The 21,836-nt window shown below is 45.3% G+C and overlaps 1 protein-coding gene across 1 annotated transcript in view; it reads left to right on the top strand.

The window, feature by feature from the left end:
• Ssrp (structure specific recognition protein) overlaps positions 1–21,096 on the top strand; it is a 59,525-nt gene extending 38,429 nt beyond the window's left edge. Inside the window, exons 9-14 of the mRNA XM_045757284.2 lie at positions 3,419–3,535; positions 11,978–12,147; positions 14,449–14,545; positions 16,260–16,469; positions 17,312–17,584; positions 20,297–21,096. Coding sequence (XP_045613240.1) covers positions 3,419–3,535; positions 11,978–12,147; positions 14,449–14,545; positions 16,260–16,469; positions 17,312–17,584; positions 20,297–20,383 — 954 coding nt within the window. The 3' untranslated portion in view covers positions 20,384–21,096. The remainder of the gene's footprint in view (positions 1–3,418; positions 3,536–11,977; positions 12,148–14,448; positions 14,546–16,259; positions 16,470–17,311; positions 17,585–20,296) is intronic.
• The last annotated feature ends 740 nt before the right edge of the window (positions 21,097–21,836 follow it).

Raw genomic sequence — 21,836 nt, 5'->3', positions numbered from 1 at the left:
GTGTATTGTAATATATTTATATAATAAAAGTGGTGAATAATCGCTATACTCAAAAGTATGATGTGCATATTAGTGATTCAATTATTATGTTTTTAAAATGATAAACAAATAGTTTTGCTGCTATTACACTCTATACACAGGTTATATATAAGTATCTGCATGTTTTGGTCACCATAACGAACCACTAAGTTGGTTTTGAGAGTCGAAAAGCAACGAAGAGTTACCGCCACACACCAGCCAGCCACTCGCTGCCACTCCCTCAACACACGCACTAAACTTTCTCCCCCAACAATACCATTTGTGGTGTTATTACACTATATACAGACGTTATATATAAGTATGTATATATTTTGTTCACCACAACTGTACATCTAAGCTGATATAGTTAGTTCAGGCACTAAGAGTCCTCGCTATACACTGATGGCGGCTGGCAGCTCCCTCACTCATTCAAGGTCACATGCACTAAACTTTCACCCCCAACAATACTGTTTGCAGTGTTATTACCCTATATACACATATTATATATAAGTATCTACATGTTGTATGCACCGTAACTGTACACCTAAGCTTGTAGTGCGCCCAAAGAGCATAGTGGTCACCCTCTAAACAGCTAGACAAATCGTGCAGACGACGTCACCTCCGTCACCCAACCTCCGTCACCCATATGGCTCCTCCCAGCATAATCCTTTTGCTGTTATTACACTAATACACACATTATATATAAGTATCTACATTTGTGTTCACCATAGAGAACCACTGACCTGGTATGGTGAATGCAAACAATAACAGCTAGCCACACAGTCAGTAAACGATGCTGTCTCCCTCCATCTCTCAGCATCACTCCTCCCACAGCGCTAATTATTACAACAATCCTGCTATTATCACAACCCTGGTTATTTATTTCACTGTCATGGGTCATCTGTAATATTGTCATTGCTAAATAATAACAATTATATATTTATTTTGACATTTTTCGGCGATGCTGTGGTCACAAGCTGAACAGCAATGCTGTTCGCTCATGCTGCGTGCGCCGGCCTTGATTGCTCCAACAGTACTGTGCCTCTCACACCTGAGAATATTGCCCACGATTTTTTTTTAAAATGGCATCTGTTTACAAGAGCCCTGAGGAAGCTACTGTGAACCCCGTGTAGCCACGGGCCATTTGAATGAGGCCTGGCACCCTATGGCGTATATATACGCCATGCGCACCATGGGACATGTTACTCAGGGCGTATATATACGCCATGCGCAGTTTAAGGGTTAAGTATAGCCAGCCTGTAGTCTATCCCCATGCCCACGACCTTCATAAGTTTGCTGCTTAGGCTGCCGTCTTGGGCTGACATTTGGGCGCAGGGTTTTTGGAGGTGAACAGGATCCTGGCCGCTCGCTACCTTGTAAATGTCCTTGGACCTGATTGGGCCTGCTTTTCATTGGGATGGCGGTTGCAGCCAGTTATCTCGACTTCACTTTGAGGAGTGAGGACTGACTGCCTCCGGTAAGTCCCTGTGTTTTTCTTTGTCTTTGGGTAGTTAGCTCCTAGAAGCCAATGGGGCTCCCCTCCAGAAAACCAGCGTTGAATGTAATGAAACTCCATTTTCTGGGTGAGATCCGGAGGCTTCCCAGCATCCCTCCCTCCCTCCTTCTGGTTAGTGGTGTTTTTGCGTGTTTTTGACATCCAGTCTAAGAACTGCCAGTTGGATCACCGGCACGAGGGTCTGGGGCTCCCCCTTTTTCCTCCCGGGGACGGGGGAGTTACGCAGACAGCAGCGCGGCAATGTGATGTCATGCCCGTTTGCTAATTTTCGTTGGGGAGTTCTGTCCACTCGTTCAGCTTTTGGTAGCAATATTTTCACCAGAATAGGGGTTTGTTTTGGGGCATCTATCTTTCTGGGTACCAGACTGGGTCAATGGCAGACATAGAATGGTCCCAACCACACGGGGATTTCTTTGTCATTGCTCCCCTTGCCTCTTTGAGGGGGTCAGGTTCTGGCTCGTGGTCCCTGGTAGGCAAGAACTCCATGCACTTTGACTGATGCCAGAAAGCTAATAGTTACATATCAGCCTGGATAGCTCCGTGGAGTCTCCGGGTCTCGTCCAGAAAATGGCGTTTCATTACATTCAACGCTGTTTTTTTTTTGCCGTTAATGTGTTATAAGTACAGGTTATGGTTAATTTAGAGAAGGATGAAACCTAATATTGTAATAAGCATTACTGTGTAATTAAATTGGTGTTGCAAACATTGTGTACTACTCAAAAATGTATGCTTTTGAATGTGAAAGTATGGTATTGTTCTTAACACTTTCGCGCTATCTGGACGCGCCGGCGCGTTCGGTTTCGTCTAACGTAAACGCATAGTGGACATAAAGTTATGTCTACTTTTAAAATATTTGTATAAAATTCAATTTTTATCCGATTTACTTTGGGTTTGTTTCAAACTGCGCGCTATGAGGCTCTCTTTCTCACCACTAGGCTGCATCGTACAATAAGTTCATGAAAGGTGTGGATAACTTCGATCAAATGGTATTTTGTCCCAAACGGGTTGCAGGTGGGTGACTTTAGCCGTTTATACTGGTAATTCTTCCCCCATATCATGTATTATATGCATATGTCTGTTTAGGGAATTTTATTCCGATCAATATACAACCAAAAATAACTGTGTGCAACAAGTATAATCTTGACAAACATAACAAAAGTAAAAATATTTCGTGTGTGTTTGACGCTCACTGATATGTTCCAGCGTTGTTTTATATTTGTCGCTATTCTAACTTACGCTTTGTTGATATTTTTTACCTATGGGCACATAGAACATTCTATTGCGAACACATTGACATAAAAATGAATGACGTACATAGAAAATTAATGTCATGAGAGTGAAATAAGTATAAACTTTCAAAGCGCCGTGCGTCATCCCGTCACCGATACCGGGTAACAATTTCACCACTTCCCACACTCTTGCGGGCCGGCTGCATCATTATTCTACGCTTATATTCATATCACCGTGTTGGGAATTTCATTGCGAGTCCATTTATACCAAAATTAACGCTGTAGAACAAGTGTGGAGGTGATTACAATCCCAAGAGTAAAAACATTTTATTGCTGATGGGCGCTCACGGCGAGTCATCTACGTAGTTATTTATTTGGTGCTGGTATCCCTATATGTTTCGTGACTTATTTTACTAATGTTCTTCTAGAGAATTTTATTGCGAACACGTTGGTACCAAAATGAAATACGTAGCATGAGAACTAAGGTCAGAAGAGTAAAAAGAGTATACACATTTTTGTTTTTACGCTTAAGCGATAAAAACGCAGCGCGCACATTCGGTTGGCTGAGTGACCTTTGCGGAAAGCGCGAAAGTGTTAATAAGGTGTCACATTCATGCATTATTTTCAAATAATTTTTATTTTTATTTTGTTAAAGGTTGAAGTTAAGAATGGAGTCATCAATACATTCAGCAGTATTGAGAAAGGGGAATACAATCGCTTGTTTGATTACGTCAATCAGAAGAAATTGAGAATCAAGAATAGAGGCAAAATGGTAAGTTTATTTATTATTTTTTTAATAGTTGTGTGTATGTACCATAATACACAACTGTACCATGTTGTGGTACAGTTGACTAAGGCGCTTCTGGGAACATCCCGTGCGTAGGTTTGAATCCTCGTCACAGTCCTTGTGGATTTGTTCACTTATAATCCAATTTATATCTTTACCGCACGAGACTTAGAAATTATTGGGCGCCTGACAGCTGTGTGGACAGCACTTTGGATTCGTAGTCCTGAGGTTCTGGGTTCGATCCCCGGTGAAGGCAGAGACAAATGGGCAAAATGTTTCTTTCACCCTGATGCCTCTGCTACCTAGCAGTAAATAGGTACCTGGGAGTTAGACAGCTGCTACGGGATGCTTCTGGGGGGGGGGTAAAAAAAGGCCTGGTCAAGGACCGGGCCACGGGGACGCTAAGCCCCAAAATCATCTCAAGATATGCAAATTTTAAATTTTTGGTGATGCCTTACTGGCTGTGAAGGGGGTAGAACATGACAGATTTATTGTGTAATTACCTAAGTGTATTGATTTTGTCGGTTCTGGTTTAGCGACCCTGGGACTGGGACAGATCTTTTTTTCCAGATTTATATAAATTTTCTGGGGGGAGCCCCGTCGGCTCCCCGGAGCTTTACCGGCTGATATGCTAATGTCAGACTTTGGCATCAGTCATGTGTATGGAGTTCTAGGGCCTACCGGGGACCACGAGCCAGAACCTGGCCCCCTCAGAGAGGCAAGGGGAGCAATGGCCTATAGAAACCCCCGTGTGGTTGGAAGCATTCTATGTCTGCCATCGACCGGGTCAAGCATCCAGAAAGGTAAGCATTCCAAAACAAACCCCTATTCTGGTGAAAATTGCTACCTAAGCCGAACTAGTGAATAGAACTCTTCAACAGAAAACACGGAAACTAGTATGACGTCATACGTCACCGCGCCGCTGTCTGCGCAGCTCCCCCCTCCCCGGGAGGGGGAAGGGGGAGCCCCAGACCTCCCACGCCGGCTATCCACCCATCAGTTCTTCGGCTGATGCTATAGGCAATGGTTATGTGCTCCGGCTCCAGTGGTTGTTTCAGCACTGTACCTAGAGTGTGGTGTCTGTTTTCTAGGTGGTGCGTGAGCCGGGTGTGATTCTTCAGTACTCGGGCTGCATGCGCCTAGGGTTCCCTTCCCTAGGTGCCCTGTAAGTACTGCCCTTGGGGCTTGGGGCCACCTTCCACAAGTTCCTTGGGTCCTGCCCCTGCTTGGCCGTTTACCGCTTGGTTTTCGGCCGCTCTTTGTGTGCTCGGGTGTTCTGTCTCCCTTGTTCGCCTTAGAGTAAGGGGCAGTGTTTGCACTGGTGGGGCGCGGGGTACTGTGCAGCTTGTCTTTACCAATCATAGCGGCCGGCTCTGTTCCGCTTGGGTACGCTGTCCTCTTGCGGGGTTTTCTTTTTCTTTTGTTTATATACCTGGTGGGGGGGTCTGCCTTCGTTCTTGCCCCTTGTGTCCCTTGTGTTCTGAGTATTTCTGGTGGTACCCCCTGCTAGGTCCCCGTGAGTGTACACGTCCCGGGGGTTCAGCTCTTAGAAAGTTGTTTGGTAGCTTGGGTGCCGGTTAGCAGTACCCTGCCTGGGATTACCTGAGCGCGAGTCCTCTTCAAGTAAACGCTCGGGACCCTGGGAAACCCCTGGGGGCGCGCGGGTCCGATGGATGTGACCCCAGAGCCCCCCCCTCGCTTCCAGCGAGTTTGAGGGTTGCTCTCACCTTTTGTCTCTGGGTGACTCTCTGTTTTGCCTCCGTCTGCTGCCTGTGGGGTCGGTGACACCTTCGACCCGGTGTCCTGCGAGTTTGGTTGCTCGTTGTGGCTCGGTTACCCAGTTGTGCTAACAAAGCGGGTGCGGGCAGCAGGGGCGTTGCACTTGAGCCTTGGTGGTGGCAACGTTCTCGTGGTTTCCTCCCCGGGAGCCCCGGGGCTGCCCCGTTGTATTTCGTTTTTCCCCTGGTTCACCCTTCCTGCCTGCATCCGGTTCCTTACCGTCTGTAGGTTCAGGGCGGGGTGTTTGGTGGTGTTGAGACTCGGGCAGTCTCGGGGAATTCCCCTTCCGGGGTAGTGACGGGGGCATTTGGGCCTGTTCCTCCAGCCGTGTTGTATGAGTCTGCCAGTGGGCTCCCTTCCTTAGTGTTTTCACGGCTGCCCCGGTTTTCTGGTACGGCCGGGGCTTTGGGGGAACGGCTCGGCCCCGGGGCCTGTCGTGTAGGTTCCCGGGGCTGGGGAGGGGCTGACTTGGGGGGCCTTGGCCCCGTTAGACCCCGTGGGGGGTTTTATCCCCCTCTAGGCGGGGCTTGTGGTTACGCGGAGTGGGGTTTTTCCTCCCCACTCGCCGTACGTGCTGTTGGACGTCGGCCCCTCCCCGGGCTCGGTTCCTTGGCCTTTGAGTCGGTTGGTTCCGTCCTGTGGGTGGATGTTTCCTCCCCCGCTTTTTGGGACGGTGTTTTTGTCATGTTTCCCCGTTCGATGGGGTTCTGCGTGACTTTTGATCTCGGGTGCGCCTGCGCCTTCGTGTGCCTTCGGGACTAGTGTTGGCTTCTGTGTTCTCGAGGGTACGGGAAGGTTTTTCGCTACTTCCCGCATTATTGGAACGTCTGTCGGCTCCTAGTACTTGTCGCCCTGTTGGGCTACTTGTCGCCCTGTTGGGCTACTTGTCGCCCTGTTGGGCTACTTGTCGCCCTGTTGGGCTACTTGTCGCCCTGTTGGGCTACTTGTCGCCCTGTTGGGCTACTTGTCGCCCGGTTGGGCTACTTGTCGCCCGGTTGGGCTACTTGTCGGCCGTTTGGGCTACTTGTCGCCCGTTTGGGCTACTTGTCGCCCGTTTGGGTTCCTTTTTTTTGGGCTCTTTGCTTCTTTGGCCGGTTTTCTTGTTCCTGCTTCCTCTTTTGGCTCTTTTTCTCGTGCAATAGTCCTGGCTGGCGCCTTCCCGCAGGGAGGGTGTGCGGTTCGGCCAGCGTGTTATGCGCATGCGCCGTGGAGTTTGTTTTGGTCTGGGCGATGGTTCAGTGCTGGGGTTTTGCGCCCTTTTTTGCTACAGTGCTTCGCCTCTCGTTCTTCTCCCTGGCTGCGGTATGTGCCCCTTTGCGCCAGGGGTGTCCTGGTTCCCAGTTGTGGGGAGGACACCGCGGTTTTCTGTGTCATGGGTGTGGACCGCCTCCTTCGCCTCTCCCTGTTCTCCTGCGGGTCCGGCTCTGGCGTCTTCACCTGGCGGTGCTCCCAAGTTCTTCTGGGCACGGTTGAGTCGTGTCAAGTTCGAGCCACCATTCGCCAGGTGAGTTCTGCGGTCTGGCGTCTTTTGGCCGGGCGCTGGATGCGGCGGTGTTCATATACCTGTCTTTATTTAGGTATAATTTTGTACGACTGAGACCGTTCGCACACCAGTGACTGTCCCTTTATCACCCCTTCCTGTCCCCCTCCTGTGCATGTCCAACCCATGCTACAGTCGTTCAGGGGACCCTCCTTTTTTAATGTTGTGAGGTGTGGGGGTTGTAGGGTTGGTTCTGTACTCACCTGGTGAGGCTCCTGGCTGTGCTTGCAGGATTTGAGCTCTGGCTCTTGGGTCCCGCCTATCTGGTAGAACTTGCGGGATAGTACCAGTGGAGTGCAGTGGTGCTATTGGCACTTTTGGGGAACACTGTATTACCATCAGTGGTCTGTGCTTGTTACACGACCTACTTGCGAGCATAAGCCTTCTTGCTGGTTCGTCCGTGGACTTCCAGGGCGCACTGGCCTGTTTTCGTATGGCAGTTCCGGCCCGTCCTGGTTGTGGGGGTATGTGGGCCGGTGGACTGCTCCTAGCAGCTGCCTGGTGGGCCATCCTCTGGCCGGTCTGGCCTGACCTTGGGCCGGGCTTGAGGTGTAAAAGAGCTCCCAGTACCTCATCCAGCAGGTATCGAGCGGGGTTTCTCCGCCGTCGGTCGCCTGGTGCAGGTTTCTGGGCCTGCAGGGTTTTGTCGTGTCTCCGTTGGCCCTGTCTGGGGTCTGCCTGCTCCGTTCTCTGCCTTTGCAGAGGGGAGTTGCTATTTACATGTTGCATGTTGCAGTGGTGCCTGTTGCTGCTGCTGCTGCACGTGAGCATTGGTACCGTGTTTCACGGTGGCGTGTCCTTGTTCCTGTGTCCGGTTGTGGAGTGGCGCTTTGCTGCCGTTTTGTGCCTGGGGATTGCGTGGGGTTTTTGTCCCTGCCTGATTGTCCACCCCTGGTTGTTCTCCTGGTTTTTTTTTTTTGTGCTTCTGCTCTTTCTTCCTGCCTCTTCTGCAGCAGGAATGTTCTGCGTGTGTTCTTAGGCGTTGGTCAGCCTGTGTCCTGTGATGTGCTTCTTTGTTTCGGTCTGTTGCAGTTGTTCGGGCCCCTTGGTTCGGGTCCTGTTCTGGCGGCGACCCTTCCGCCTTCTTTGGTTTTCCTAGCTTGCCCTGCCGGTTGTTGTTGTTGTTTTATTTTTTTTGGGGGGGTTCTTGCGATGTCTCGCGTCGGACCCGTCGTTTCTGAACTCCTGGCGGGCTTGCATGCTTCGGAGTTTTTCTGTTCGGCAGACGTTCCATCTCCTTGTGCCGCCTGGGTTTCGGTGGTCGCGCCCGAGATCTTCTCGCGGCTCCGCCTTTTTCCTGGGCTCGGGGGGGCCTTGTCGGGGCTGCTTATGTTCTGCCTCGTGGTCTCGCCTCCGGTTGGTGGTCGGGTGGCTTCGTGGTAGGTGTCCCACCTGCGTGCTTCTTGGCGGCAGTATGGGGTATTTTGGCGGTCCTTCCTTTTCCTGTCCCTTCTTCGGTGGGTCCTTCTTGTTGGCTTGGTTTACTCTCGGCTTGGTTTTCTAGTGGGGGTTGGGGGCCGTCGTCTTGCCACATACTGTCGCCTCTTTTCGTGCGGCGCAGGCGGAGCCGCTTCAGCTTGCTTTCGGTCTTGGTGTTGCTTCTGCACCGTTAGTCAGCTGTCTTGTGCGTCATTTCACCTCCGGCCTGTTCGTGCGCCGCTTGCACCATCCTGGTCTCTGGTCAGCGTGCTCTGTCTTCTCCTCGGTTGGTAGTGCCCCTTCGGTTCCGGTGTGTTTTTTCGTCGGCTCTTTCCTTTGGGCCTTTGCCTCTGGGGGTCGGTTCGCTGTGTTTTCTTGCTCCTTCGGTTTTAGCGTTTTGGTTGTTTGATGGCAGCAGTCTCCATCTTTTCTGGCGCGGGGTGGGGCTGCTGCATTCTGGAGGGGTCCAGGGTTTGTTGGTGCTTCGTTGGTCGGGCCGGGGGTGTGTCGTTTTTGTGTTCAGTGGCGGCCCTCTGCTGTTGTTTGCGTGCCACGGCGTTTGGGTCCGGAGCGCGTTTTGCGTTGATCCGGTTCTGTTCTTCCCGGTTCGCGGGTGATGGTGTCCCGGGTGGTCAGCCGTGTTCTTGTGGCTAAGCTGCCTGTGTTCTTCCCTTATGCCTGTGGCGTTCGTGGCTTCGCTGCTCTCGCTGCCGTCTGGGCGACGTGGCCTTGCAGTCTTTCGGGCATGGATTTTTGGTGTTCGTGCAGGGGCCTTGCTGCTCGTGGTTCTCGTGTTGTTCCCGGGATTTTCGGGGCTGTGGCGCCTTGGGTTGGCGTTTGCTGCCGGTTGTCTCGCCTCCTTGGGGGGTGCGTGGTGTCCGCCTCCCGGTTTTGTCCCTTTGACCTTCCTCTGTGGGTAGTTAGCTCCGGGGAGCCGACGGGGCTCCCCCCAGAAAACCAGCGTTGAATGTAATGAAACGCCATTTTCTGGGTGAGACCCGGAGGCTCCCCGGCAACCCTCCCTCCCTCCGGTCGGCGTTTTTCGCGTGTTTTGACATCCAGCCTCAGAACTGATGGGTGGATAGCCGGCGTGGGAGGTCTGGGGCTCCCCCTTCCCCCTCCCGGGGAGGGGGGAGCTGCGCAGACAGCGGCGCGGTGACGTATGACGTCATACTAGTTTCCGTGTTTTCTGTTGAAGAGTTCTATTCACTAGTTCGGCTTAGGTAGCAATTTTCACCAGAATAGGGGTTTGTTTTGGAATGCTTACCTTTCTGGATGCTTGACCCGGTCGATGGCAGACATAGAATGCTTCCAACCACACGGGGGTTTCTATAGGCCATTGCTCCCCTTGCCTCTCTGAGGGGGCCAGGTTCTGGCTCGTGGTCCCCGGTAGGCCCTAGAACTCCATACACATGACTGATGCCAAAGTCTGACATTAGCATATCAGCCGGTAAAGCTCCGGGGAGCCTCCGGGTCTCACCCAGAAAATGGCGTTTCATTACATTCAACGCTGGTTTTTTGCATCAATCGCCACTGTCCACCTTTTATCGATGATCTCGGTACTGTATATTGATGGTATTGGGAACACCACTAGCATAGCCCTCCCCCAGTACTATCACTCAGATAAGACGCAAAGATTCTGGAGTTGCCAAGCTGTGTCACGTCAACGATGACGATCCTCCAGACGTGCAGGCATGTTGGTGCTATTGGCTGGTCCCCGCTCTCTCCTGTTGAAAATCATTGTTCCTTTGCTATTACATCCTCTAACTTGCTTTCTCTATCAATTCTCTCTCTTCTTCCCTCTTGTCAATTTTTTTTTCTTCCTAATACCCTCCTCCTTTCTGTTTTTCTCTGTTTTTCACCCTTCTCTTTTTTTCTATCTTTTGGAGTTAAACAAGTTTTATCTGTGCTTGTGGCATGTGAGGGTATGATTTTCTGCAACAACTCTAACTACATGAAATAGCACCAATCCCAATGGTGGTCTTTCTGCGGGCTATCATTGACAAATTATATATGAGAGCAACCGCTGAGGTTGACTATTTCTCAGGTGGAAATGTAGTGTCAACACCAATCTCTAGCCAAACATTCAGGTATATCCCATCACTGGATCATCAGCCTTGCTCCAGTGTGTGAATGCTATTCTAGAGAAATGACAACAAAGTGGTTCTCACGCCAAATTTTTTTATTTAGTGTTAGTAGGCTCTGGGGTCTCAAAACCGAGAGCTGGCACCCAATAATTAAATAGAACAGTGCGTGATATTACTTGATATTACTTTGGGAAATCATGGCGAAAAGTGCCTGTAACTAATATGTTTATTCAGTTAAGATAATAATACACAGGGAGCTGGACTTTGTTAATTAAGAGCATCACAACAAGAACAATGCAAACTATACACAGCATGGGGCCTGGTAGCCTGGTGGATAGTGCGCAGGACTCGTAATTCTGTGGCGCGGGTTCGATTCCCGCACGAGGCAGAAACAAATGGGCAAAGTTTCTTTCACCCTAAGTGCCCCTGTTACCTAGCAGTAAATAGGTACCTGGGAGTTAGTCAGCTGTCACGGGCTGCTTCCTGGGGTGTGTGTGTGGTGTGAAAAAAAAAAATAGTAGTTAGTAAACAGTTGATTGACAGTTGAGAGGCGGGCCGAAAGAGCAAAGCTCAACCCCCGCAAAACACAACTAGTAAACACAGCAGGAATCATTTCCATGGTACTATTATGAGGAGATATTGAGTCTATCCACTTGCACAGGTCAATAATTTTCAGGAACATGTTATCTCTCTCCTTATTCTTCACTACACCTTTTTCTAGCGATTTTGTTGGTTTGCTTTTTTGTATCATATTACATGCCTGCCTACCCTTATCACTTTGTAGAAAAAAGGATTGAGTTCTTCATTCTATCCCTACCTCTTTTGCCCTCATCCGACCTCTGACCCTCCCAGCTATATCCTTCCCACTTATATCCTTCCCACCTATCCCCCACTCCTCCAGCCGCATCTAAATGTTTGGAGGGGATTAAAATGGTATGATTCTTGGTTCCCTTCCTATCGGTTGGTGGCTCATGAGGCAGACTGCTCACGTGCCTGATCACACTTACATTGTTTACTAACTGGGACTGCCTGTGACTGGTTGCAACTAACTGTGAATCTCCTGACTGGTTGTGGCTGCCTGCAAAACCGTGTGGCAAGAGCCCTCGAGGAAAAAACAAAGAAACCTGCCCACCACTGACACACTGCGGCGTCATGAACCAATACATAGGCAAAAATAAATAAAACTATTTTAGCAGGGAAAAATATAACCTATACGTGTAATATTTATTCATTATTATTTGTTATAATACTAGATAATATATTTCTTTATTTTATATGCATGATCAAAATGAGTAAATTTCCACACTTAACAATGACAAGTGAGAATAAATGTGTAGAATTTCTTCACACGTGTGTATGTAGAGTGCATCTTGGGGTGCAGAAGGCAATGTGGAATGTTTGAAAGATGCTATGATATAGGAATGTTTTGTAAATGTCTAAGAGCGCAAAAATTTGTGAACTTTATAGTAAATCCTGCACAATACATTTATTAGACTTTTTTACTAAATTTCTACTTCATGTTTCGTAAATTTATCAAATAGAGTACCGAGTTTGTGAATTGTGATGATTGATTATAAAAACATTACTATATATTTGTTTCAGGAAATGGGAGGTAGAAAGGATGACTTTGCTGACAGTGACGCTGATGAACCTGATCCTTACATGAGACGAGTGCGTGAGGAAGCCAAAGAGCGCGATGACGACGACGAAGAAGACTCCAGTGAAGATGAAGATTTTGCCCCTGGTGAAGAAGGCAGTGATGTGGCAGAAGAGTAAGTGCTGTGTTATCAGTAGAGCAAAGTTTGGTTTTCATGAATGAACTGCAAAATCTGAAGGTCAAAAAGGCTGTGTTAATACAGTGTTGCATATTTCTTCAAAATAAGAGGAATTAAATTTTATGATTATTGTAACCCTCTGGACAGGTGTTCTCTTAAGTTCATGTATTAAGACAAAAGTTTCTTAGAATGGAAAAGTGACATGCAGATTTGTGCTTGTAATTTCCCACTGAAAATAAAGCTACAATTAGAAACTTTATTTACCATGGTTACCTGAAAGGAAACACATTCTCTGGCTAGCGGAAAACTAAATTTCTTTGCACGTTAATTTTCTATGGGTGACTAGATAATTATTAACACTTCATGTGTGTCAATTTTCATACAGATGCAGTGATTACAATTGAGCCAGTTATCTTTGTTGGTTCACCAATACCATCAGGTTATTACCCTTGAATTATAATAATTAGGAGTGACTGTATACCTGCCTTCATCATACAAGTGTAATTCGTTACCTCTGACAGTTCAGACATGCTTATTCATGATACATTGTAATAGTCTTGTATTTGTTTTTTTTTTCAGTACTGTACTTGTACATAAGATGTTAGTCTTAATATTCTACAGTCACTAACGTCAGTCTTTTTCATGGTCCCATAGTCATCTTTCTAGCCATAAGATTGTATTTTGAAAATACAGTCCATTAATTAATATAAATTCAATTTGTGTTTTAATTAGTTTATAGTTTTAAAATTCATCAACTTTGCACTACATTCATTGTGATCATCTACACTAAGCTTTCAGGGTTTGTATCTCAGGCGGAACAGAAATGGCTGGGCGCATTACCTAATGCTCCTGTTCACCTAGCTGTAAATAGGTACCCAGGGGTTAGCCAGCTTGTTGAGGGCTTACAGTGCTTGGCAGGATCAGTAATTCGACGTTGGGGGGGGGGGGGCTTCGATTTAAGCCTAACATGTATATATTCACTAGTTGCCTGTCTCCCAACACAATGAATTATAAACATTTATTGTCTCGTAACAATTTAACACTGCCCAGCCCGGAGCTCGACCCCCAGCACACCCCAAGGTCGACAGAGCGTTTCCTGTGAGCGCACACCCGCACTAAAATGTTTATACTCTTTTTTTTTTTCACTTTTCAACCTTAATTTTTATACTGTGTCGTTCATTTTGGTACCAAACTATTCGCAATAGAATTCTCTAAAGGGATATTTGCATATAGGGTCAAAAGGCCCAGTGCGCCCTCTGCATCAAACCCAAAAATCAGCTTAGCGATACCCATGAGCGCACACCCACACTAAAGTGCTCTTTTTAGTGTTCTTATCACAATTTTCGTGCTACGTCGTTCATTTTGGTATCAAATTGTTCACAATAGAATGCTCTAAAGGGATATATAAATATAAAGTCAAATGGCCTGGCGCACCACCTGCAACACACCCGAAGTTATGCTGAGCGAGTTATTGTAGTGCAAATGTTTCAAGCCCCTGTTTATGGGCTTTAATGGAAGGTAACATTTAATGTTACTTTGGTTTCTACATTCCTGCAAAACCTTAGATTAATAGTGTCCCACCACTTTAGCACCACCCAAGTGCTCATCCCGCCACTTTAGCACCACCCAAGTGCTCATCCCGCCACTTTAGCACCACCCAAGTGCTCATCCCGCCACTTTAGCACCACCCAAGTGCTCATCCCGCCACTTTAGCACCACCCAAGTGTTCATCCCGCCACTTTAGCACCACCCAAGTGCTCATCCCGCCACTTTAGCACCACCCAAGTGCTCATCCCGCCACTTTAGCACCACCCAAGTGCTCATCCCGCCACTTTAGCACCACCCAAGTGCTCATCCCGCCACTTTAGCACCACCCAAGTGCTCATCCCGCCACTTTAGCACCACCCAAGTGCTCATCCCGCCACTTTAGCACCACCCAAGTGCTCATCCCGCCACTTTAGCACCACCCAAGTGCTCATCCCGCCACTTTAGCACCACCCAAGTGCTCATCCCGCCACTTTAGCACCACCAAATGCTCATCCCGCCACTTTAGCACCACCCAAGTGCTCATCCCGCCACTTTAGCACCACCCAAGTGCTCATCCCGCCACTTTAGCACCACCCAAGTGCTCATCCCGCCACTTTAGCACCATGCTCATCCCGCCACTTTAGCACCACCCAAGTGCTCATCCCGCCACTTTAGCACCACCCAAGTGCTCATCCCGCCACTTTAGCACCACCCAAGTGCTCATCCCGCCACTTTAGCACCACCAAGTGCTCATTTTATTCTCATTTTCAGATACGACAGTTATGCTGGTGACAGTACAGATTCTGGTGGGGACTCTGAGGGAGGCTCTGAGGATGGAGAGAAGAAAAAGAAAGAAAAGAAAGAAAAGGTATATATGTCATTCATATTTTGTACATGTATATATATATTTTTTTTCCAGGCTACTTGTTGCCATGTAAAATAATCAAGATTTCTAAAAGCACGATGCACACTGTTAGGCAAGTTCGTACAGCTGTATGTATTAACTGATTGTAAGTGCTTCAAAGAGTATGTGAAGGTATACAAGGAAGAATATCACTCTGGTTATAGGTAAAAGTAGAGGATACATGTTTAAATTAGATACAAAACAAATTGAGCATTAAAAGGAAATGCCCATTTCTGAATGGTCCCTCAGTCATTCCCCGAGGCAGGCCAGGGTTGATCCATGACATTATATACACACCAAGCTCTTACTGGTCTGTGTGCCACAGTGACAAGGATCTTTGCAGATGGTTTCAACAAGTGTTTAGGAGGGAGGTAAAGGGCAAAGACACTTTATCTCCCACCAAAGCGACCACCTGCCTTAATACAAAATAACAAAACTATCGCTCAGTGCTCCTTTTGAGCATTGAAGGGAATCACCAGGATAGCCAATTATCCCTCCTAACTACCAGTTAGCTACTTGTTACATTCACACGTAATGTAGAACCAATGTAACGGTTCTATTGTTACGTAAAGTATGGTGACAAATAAACACAGACACTAAGATACTATATATATATTTGGTCGAATATACAGAAGTACACAGGTGATACTTTGGTGTGAGTTGAGCGCACTGAGCGTTGGTACAGTATCTCGCAAGTGTCTGCTCTAGACCACACTTGAAAGTAGACTTTCAGACTTTGATCCACCAGATGGAGGATCTGGCAACCTAAATAAAGTATGTGAAATGTATTTTTTTGCACCTTGTGCTCAGTATAGAACTATAGATTTCATTCATTCTGGCATGCACGTGATCATGGATACTGCACTATATGAGCGCGGTAATTTGGGTCCCGGTAACCTGAAATGAGTAATAAGAATGAATTCCTGTTCAAGTTTTTTTCACTTTTTATCTTTTAACCCCAATGGAAATTTTACCCTATGGGTTAAAAAGTTGCACTGAACTAAAAACTAATAAATAAGTATCAGGTAAGCTTGACTTTTAAACTCTTAATACAAATTTAGGTTACTGCAATTTGTGCCAAACAAGAAATCAGAATAAATTTGAGTGTTAATTTTTGCTTATTCCCAGTAAAAAGTCATGTAACTCAAATGTTCGGCTAACTCGAAGGGGAAACTTAAGCCCTATATAGTTCATATTACCGAGCGCATAGACAGTATAGTTTGCTAATCTCAAACTTTTTGACAGATGCAGGATAGCTGCATCAGGGTTTGACTCAGTGCTGGTGGCACACTGTTGATATTATGTTCAATGGCTTTCATGTTCTTCCGCTTCTGCTTTTATCACAAGTAATACTATTTTATGCTTTCATTTAGATTCCCATGGCGTTTTATCTATAGAGCAAATGTAATATTAAATGCCCACGTATTCTTTGTTAAAATACTGCATATGATAAAGTAATGTGTTTATTTGTATGACGGGAGAGTTAGAAAAGGCTACCTTGATAATCAGCACATGTAAAGATGGTCTCCTGTTGGACAACTATCAATAACAGCTGTTGAGTGGCAGTAGATTGCAAAGTAAGAAAACATATTTGTGAGACTGGTAGAATGGTATTCTGTTGAAATTTGAGACTTTTGTGCTTTGAATAATATTTCAAGCCAAATTTTCACCTCGACAGAAGCAAAAATCTAAGACTGTCTCCGAGAAGCCTCGTAAGCGCCGGCCGAAAAAGGAGAAAGATTCCCAGAAGCCAAAGAGACCTCAGTCTGCCTACTTCATTTGGTTGAATGAACACAGAGAACAGATTAAGAAAGAAAATCCAGGCATCTCAATCACTGAAATTTCCAAGGTGGCAGGACAGAAATGGAGAGCTCTTGAAGACAAAACAGTAAGTATGACTTTCATGTTTGTTTTTGTCTTTGATTTTATGGTTACTGAATCATTTCATTTAGAATCCATTACAAAATTAGCCCATTAAAATTAGTTGCCCATTACTTCACACAAATAAAACATTTCACTCAAATATAAATATTTCATTAATTGCCTAATTTAGGCAATTAATACAGACTTAATTTTTCCCTATTTTTCTGGGGTTTGGAGATATTAGCCTAAAGGAAAAAGTTGAATAATATAGTAAAAGGAGACTGGTATTAAAACCCAAATATCACTCGTCCAATTGTTATATTATTTATGATATAGCATAAAAGATAAGGAAGTTGTTTGACACTCCAGCAGTATTCCACCACAGAAGCAGCCTACCACTGCATAACACCAAGTGCACAATGCTTGTCAGGATTTTAAACTAACTAACAACGGCCAAGTTAGTAGCTGTTGAACCTTGGTCAAATTGTGGCCCCCAATTTCTGTAAATTCTGCTAAAAAAAATTATTTATTTTAATTAACATTTTATTTTACATTATGCAGAAGAACTAAATTTGTGTGTGTTGTGTGACAGGCTATTGATATGTCATGGGATTATTTTAAGGTTATGTGGAATATTTTTTTTTTATTTCAAACCATTCATTTTATGAACTTAGTAGCTCAACCCGAAATCCTATCCTAATTTTATTTATATTACATATCGCCGAGTACGTAATAAACCTACAAGACATAAATTTTGTTCGGGCACAAATTTTTATCTCGCTGTTCTTTCCTGAATGATGTCCATTATTTAAAAACTCAAGTTCATCTTGAAATTATGTTTAAACAAAAAATTCTTGCTTTTAATAGGAATGGGAAAAGAAAGCAGGAGAGGCAAAGCGAGAGTACGAACAAGCCATGAAGGAGTATAAAGCATCTGGTGGAGGAGCGCCTGCATCAAAAACACCTAGCAAGTCCCCTAAGAAGGCAGCAGTGTCGATTTCACCAACCAAAGCCGGCTCAGGTGGGGGCTTCAAATCTAAAGAATTCATTGAAGATGACTCTAGTGATGATGAAAGTGACGAAGATAAGCCACTGAAAAAGAAATCAAAGAAAGAAGTAAAGGAAACAAAAGGGAAGGAGGTAAGGTCTTTTGTCTGATATTTTAGTTTGATTGGCATTGCTCTAAACCAGCGGTCGCTAACCTTTTGGAGCTCACGGATCACCAGATTCATAATTTTAAATCCCGCAGTCCACCGGGACAAAGATTATTGTAGATTGGATGCGCTTGAATCTAAAACAAATTGTATCAGTTGGACAGGATTCCAATATTTTTAAAGCAAGTGTCTTTCACTGTTAATTATTATTCATGGTAGATCTAGATAAGGAAGATTTGGATGGGGGGAAACTTGTCTTCCTAAACTTATCCACGTGAGGGGGCAAAATAGGCAGTTGTTTATATTGCAACTATAAATGATAGTTGTGATATATCATTGTCGTGATATAACATGACTATGAAAGAACTTTTCTCGTCAAAGAACTTAATGAGAAAATGAGGGTTTACATTTAACCGGGACTACATAGTGATAACAAAGATCTGAATTGGGTAAATTTGGAAAGAGAATGAGAGTAGTAGGAGGAGTGCAGGCATTTAATGACCGGAGATTAGCCCAGAGCAATGAATTAATTTTTGTTCAATGTTTTAACTGCTGCGCCATTCTTAGGGGTCCCCTTAGTAGCTCCCTATGATAAGTGTTAGTCCGACTAAACCTTTGGGAGATGCACTACCCATGCCTGTTAAGAACAAGGACCAGAATCTGGCCCAGTCTAAGAGTAGCTTTTGAGTCAAGAGGTTATCCCAAACCCAAGAAACCCCCACCAAGTAGCTGCTTGAAAACATGAGGTATCCAGCGGTAATGAGGCACACGATTATTGTGACAAGCACTAATTGTAATGTGCATGACCACAAGTTGGCAGCCTGGGTCACCCGAGTTTGTAGGCAGCCTACCCTCCCCTCCCCACCAGTCATGAGCCAACTAGACTTAACACTTAGACAGCGGTTATCGTCATGTTGATTCACCGGGTAATGAGGTTATCATCATAAGATGATTTAAACCATTATTGTCTGGTTTTGGATGTAATGGAGTTTATCTGGACTCGTGACAAAAATTCTGCTATCATTTCATGGTTATGTTACTAGGTGAATGCAGTTATCGTCATGGATGTGAATAAGGGAATGCTGTCATTGTATAAAATTTCATCATAATTACATGATATTGTTCTTGATGTTCATATGGTACCACATTAGTGGCTTACGCCTTTGTTTCAATCTATTCTCTTGCCCATATGGCGAGATTAGGCCATATGTCATCGCCCAGAGCCTAACACCATTGTATACCAGGTAAACCAATCATCAATTGAAACATTGCCAGGTGTTGTGTGATTTATCAAGTTATGCAACACACGTACTCTTGTAAATAAAGAGAAACAAGTGATAAAATAATGGGTGAAACATCCCAAGTATAACACGGGAAGTGTCAGCAAAGTCGGGCACTAGGTGTTGACGGGGCCAGACACACTCACCACACAACCTTCCACAGTGCCTCCACCCAGTGAAATGATTAATATTCAGGTATTTTCGTGCTTTTCTTACATTTTGCATACAAATTAATAATTCTATAGTGAAATTTTGTAATTTATTTATTGCGCATAGGCAGGAATGACCATTTTGCTGTAGCCACTGTTCAAGGGTTAACCCACCCCGTAGGAAAGAAGAGACCAGAACTAGGACAAGGAGCTTCTGAGAGCCCATGATAGATATTTCAGTGCATTACATTCTGGCAAGCCTCCTCGGTAGCTTCCTTATCTAACTTAAAATGGTGCTTCAGCAATGAAGACTAGCATTTGTGTATCATGCGAGTACATGGCAGAGGGGCACCAGCAGCACGCTAAACACACGTGGTGAAACTGGAGGAGCACCAAAGGCCAACAGGTGGACATCCCAAAGCAAGCCCTGAGCCTGAACACGACTGTGGAGAAAATGCTAATGAGAGCAGCAAAAATTGGCCCAGCAAGGAAGTGAGCACGGACTACCAGCTGACCGATACCAAAATCCTCGAAGGGACACCAGATAGTCAACAAGCAGAAAAACTGGACGTAGGGACCAGTAATTCAGGGCAAGCACCCGAGGTCAGGAACAACTAACACTAAACTGAAGTCCATTTGTAACTGGGACTGTTGAAAATTGCTGGTAACTTCGTCCCTGTAGGAAGTGGGTGGTATGCATCCACCCAGCCCAGGACACTCGCCCAAATTAGGAAGGGGGCAAATAAATAAATAAACCTGGAGTCCAAACAGTTGAGGGCAAAGACACTAAAGACAAACAAGAAATGCAAAAAAGCAAGGAAAACTCATGAAAGTCTGCCAGCCATAGCTCAGGGCAAAATGTGGAGGCCAGAGGAACAGGTGACCCCCTAGACCCACAAGCAGTGATGCTGCCACCACAGGCAGGCCAGCAAGACAGCATTCTGGTACCCAGGAGCCAAAAGCCATTATTGTGTTTGTGTATTATCATTATCAAAATGAGTTTGAATCCTCCTTATGGCTCGCTCTGATTTTCTCAGTTACAGTACATGTATTATTATTTTCTAGTATTATTTAATAGTATGTGAAGAGTAAAATTTTTGTTTGGTTTGTTACTAAAGCAGCATTTGTGCCGTTCTAATTATTACTGTTGTTTATATAAATATATTCTTGACATGTTACTGTAGTCAAAACTTGCACTTTGTTTTTTGTTTTATTAGGCTCTAATTTTGTAATTAACCAACCATTTCCCTTTTTGCTGTTTTTACCTAGGAATCTGAGGAGGAAGAGGAGGAGGAAGATGAGGATGCAGATGCCGAGTCAAGTAATGCCTCTGAGGAGGAGCCGGGATCAGATTGAGTGGATAGAACAAATACTGTATAACCTTTGACTGTACAATGTGTGTGTGTCTGTGGGAGGAAAAGTTCCCTTTGGGAAATATATCCAGTGATGACTTGTGAGAGCTTGGTCCAACAGCCTGATGAAACAAACTCTCTCAAGTCAAGCCTGGCCTCGGGCCAGACTTGGGAGTAGAACAACTCCCAGAACCCCATCAAGCAGGTGTGTAAGCCTGGGACAATATAGCTTGGATGCATACACTCGTCTGCTGTACGGTACTACAGTATTGTTTAGCAATGCGATTATTCTTGAGATATTAGCAGGATTAAACACTTTGCTCTTTAATTCACTTCATTTCCTTTGGGATGTAACTGGAATAATGATATTTCCCCCCCCCCCCTTTTTATGAGAACTACCCAATGCAAGATTGTACAGAATACATGAAGAGACACAAATGTTACCATTATTTTGCTATTGAGGAAGCTCATTCTGCAACTCTTGAAATTTTATGATGTACGAACAATAAACTGTGTTACACCTTACTACGAAGAATGTTTTTTAATTGTATTTTTCATATTCAGTAATACATAGTAAAATTTATTGGTACGAATAGTAATGCTTTATGTATATACTACTGGTTAAATATTTTTTTTATACATTCCTAGGAAATAATTAAATATTGTGAATTACTGTCTGTAATTTAATTTTGATGAATATTAAAGTATTTTATAGAATTGTTCTACTTTAATCTCCTGCTTAAAAAATGGCACAACTTTTATGTTAATTCAAACTGATACATAAAGATTTACTTTCATGTAGGGACTTTGAAGTAATCATTTGCCAGCTTCTGTGTGCTTTTATAGTTGTATTGAAGCTGTGACACACATACCTTACCATGTGGAATGATTTCAGGGCTTAACGTCCCCACGGCCCGGTCCACGACCAGGCCTCCTGGTTGCTGAACTGGTCTTGATTCTTGAGGTTATCTTGAGATGATTTCGGGGCTTTTTAGTGTCCCCGCGGCCCGGTCCTCGACCAGGCCTCCACCCCCAGGAAGCAGCCCGTGACAGCTGACTAACACCCAGGTACCTATTTCACTGCTAGGTAACAGGGGCATAGGGTGAAAGAAACTCTGCCCATTGTTTCTCGCCGGCGCCTGGGATCGAACCCAGGACCACAAGATTACAAATCCAGCATGCTGTCCGCTCGGCCGACCGGCTGTTGGACACGGCTGCTCTCAGCCTGGTTGATCAGGTATTTTTTTGAGGTATTTATCAAGTTCTCTCTTGAACACTGTGAGGGGTCTGCCAGTTATGCATCTTGTAACACAGTGTTCAAAACCTGCATGGTTTTGAACACAAACCTGCTTTCTTACAGCGTTGTGTTGATAAGAATCTTTTCTTTGCAACTCCCAAAGTATCTGGTTTTCCTGGGGCTACTTTGCTTTCCTCTTGTTGCTGCACAGGCTTCCAAC

The sequence above is a fragment of the Procambarus clarkii genome, chromosome 67, assembly GCF_040958095.1.
Source record: "Procambarus clarkii isolate CNS0578487 chromosome 67, FALCON_Pclarkii_2.0, whole genome shotgun sequence".
In the NCBI taxonomy this organism is placed as follows: domain Eukaryota; kingdom Metazoa; phylum Arthropoda; class Malacostraca; order Decapoda; family Cambaridae; genus Procambarus; species Procambarus clarkii.
This window is presented reverse-complemented; position numbering and strand designations above follow the sequence as displayed.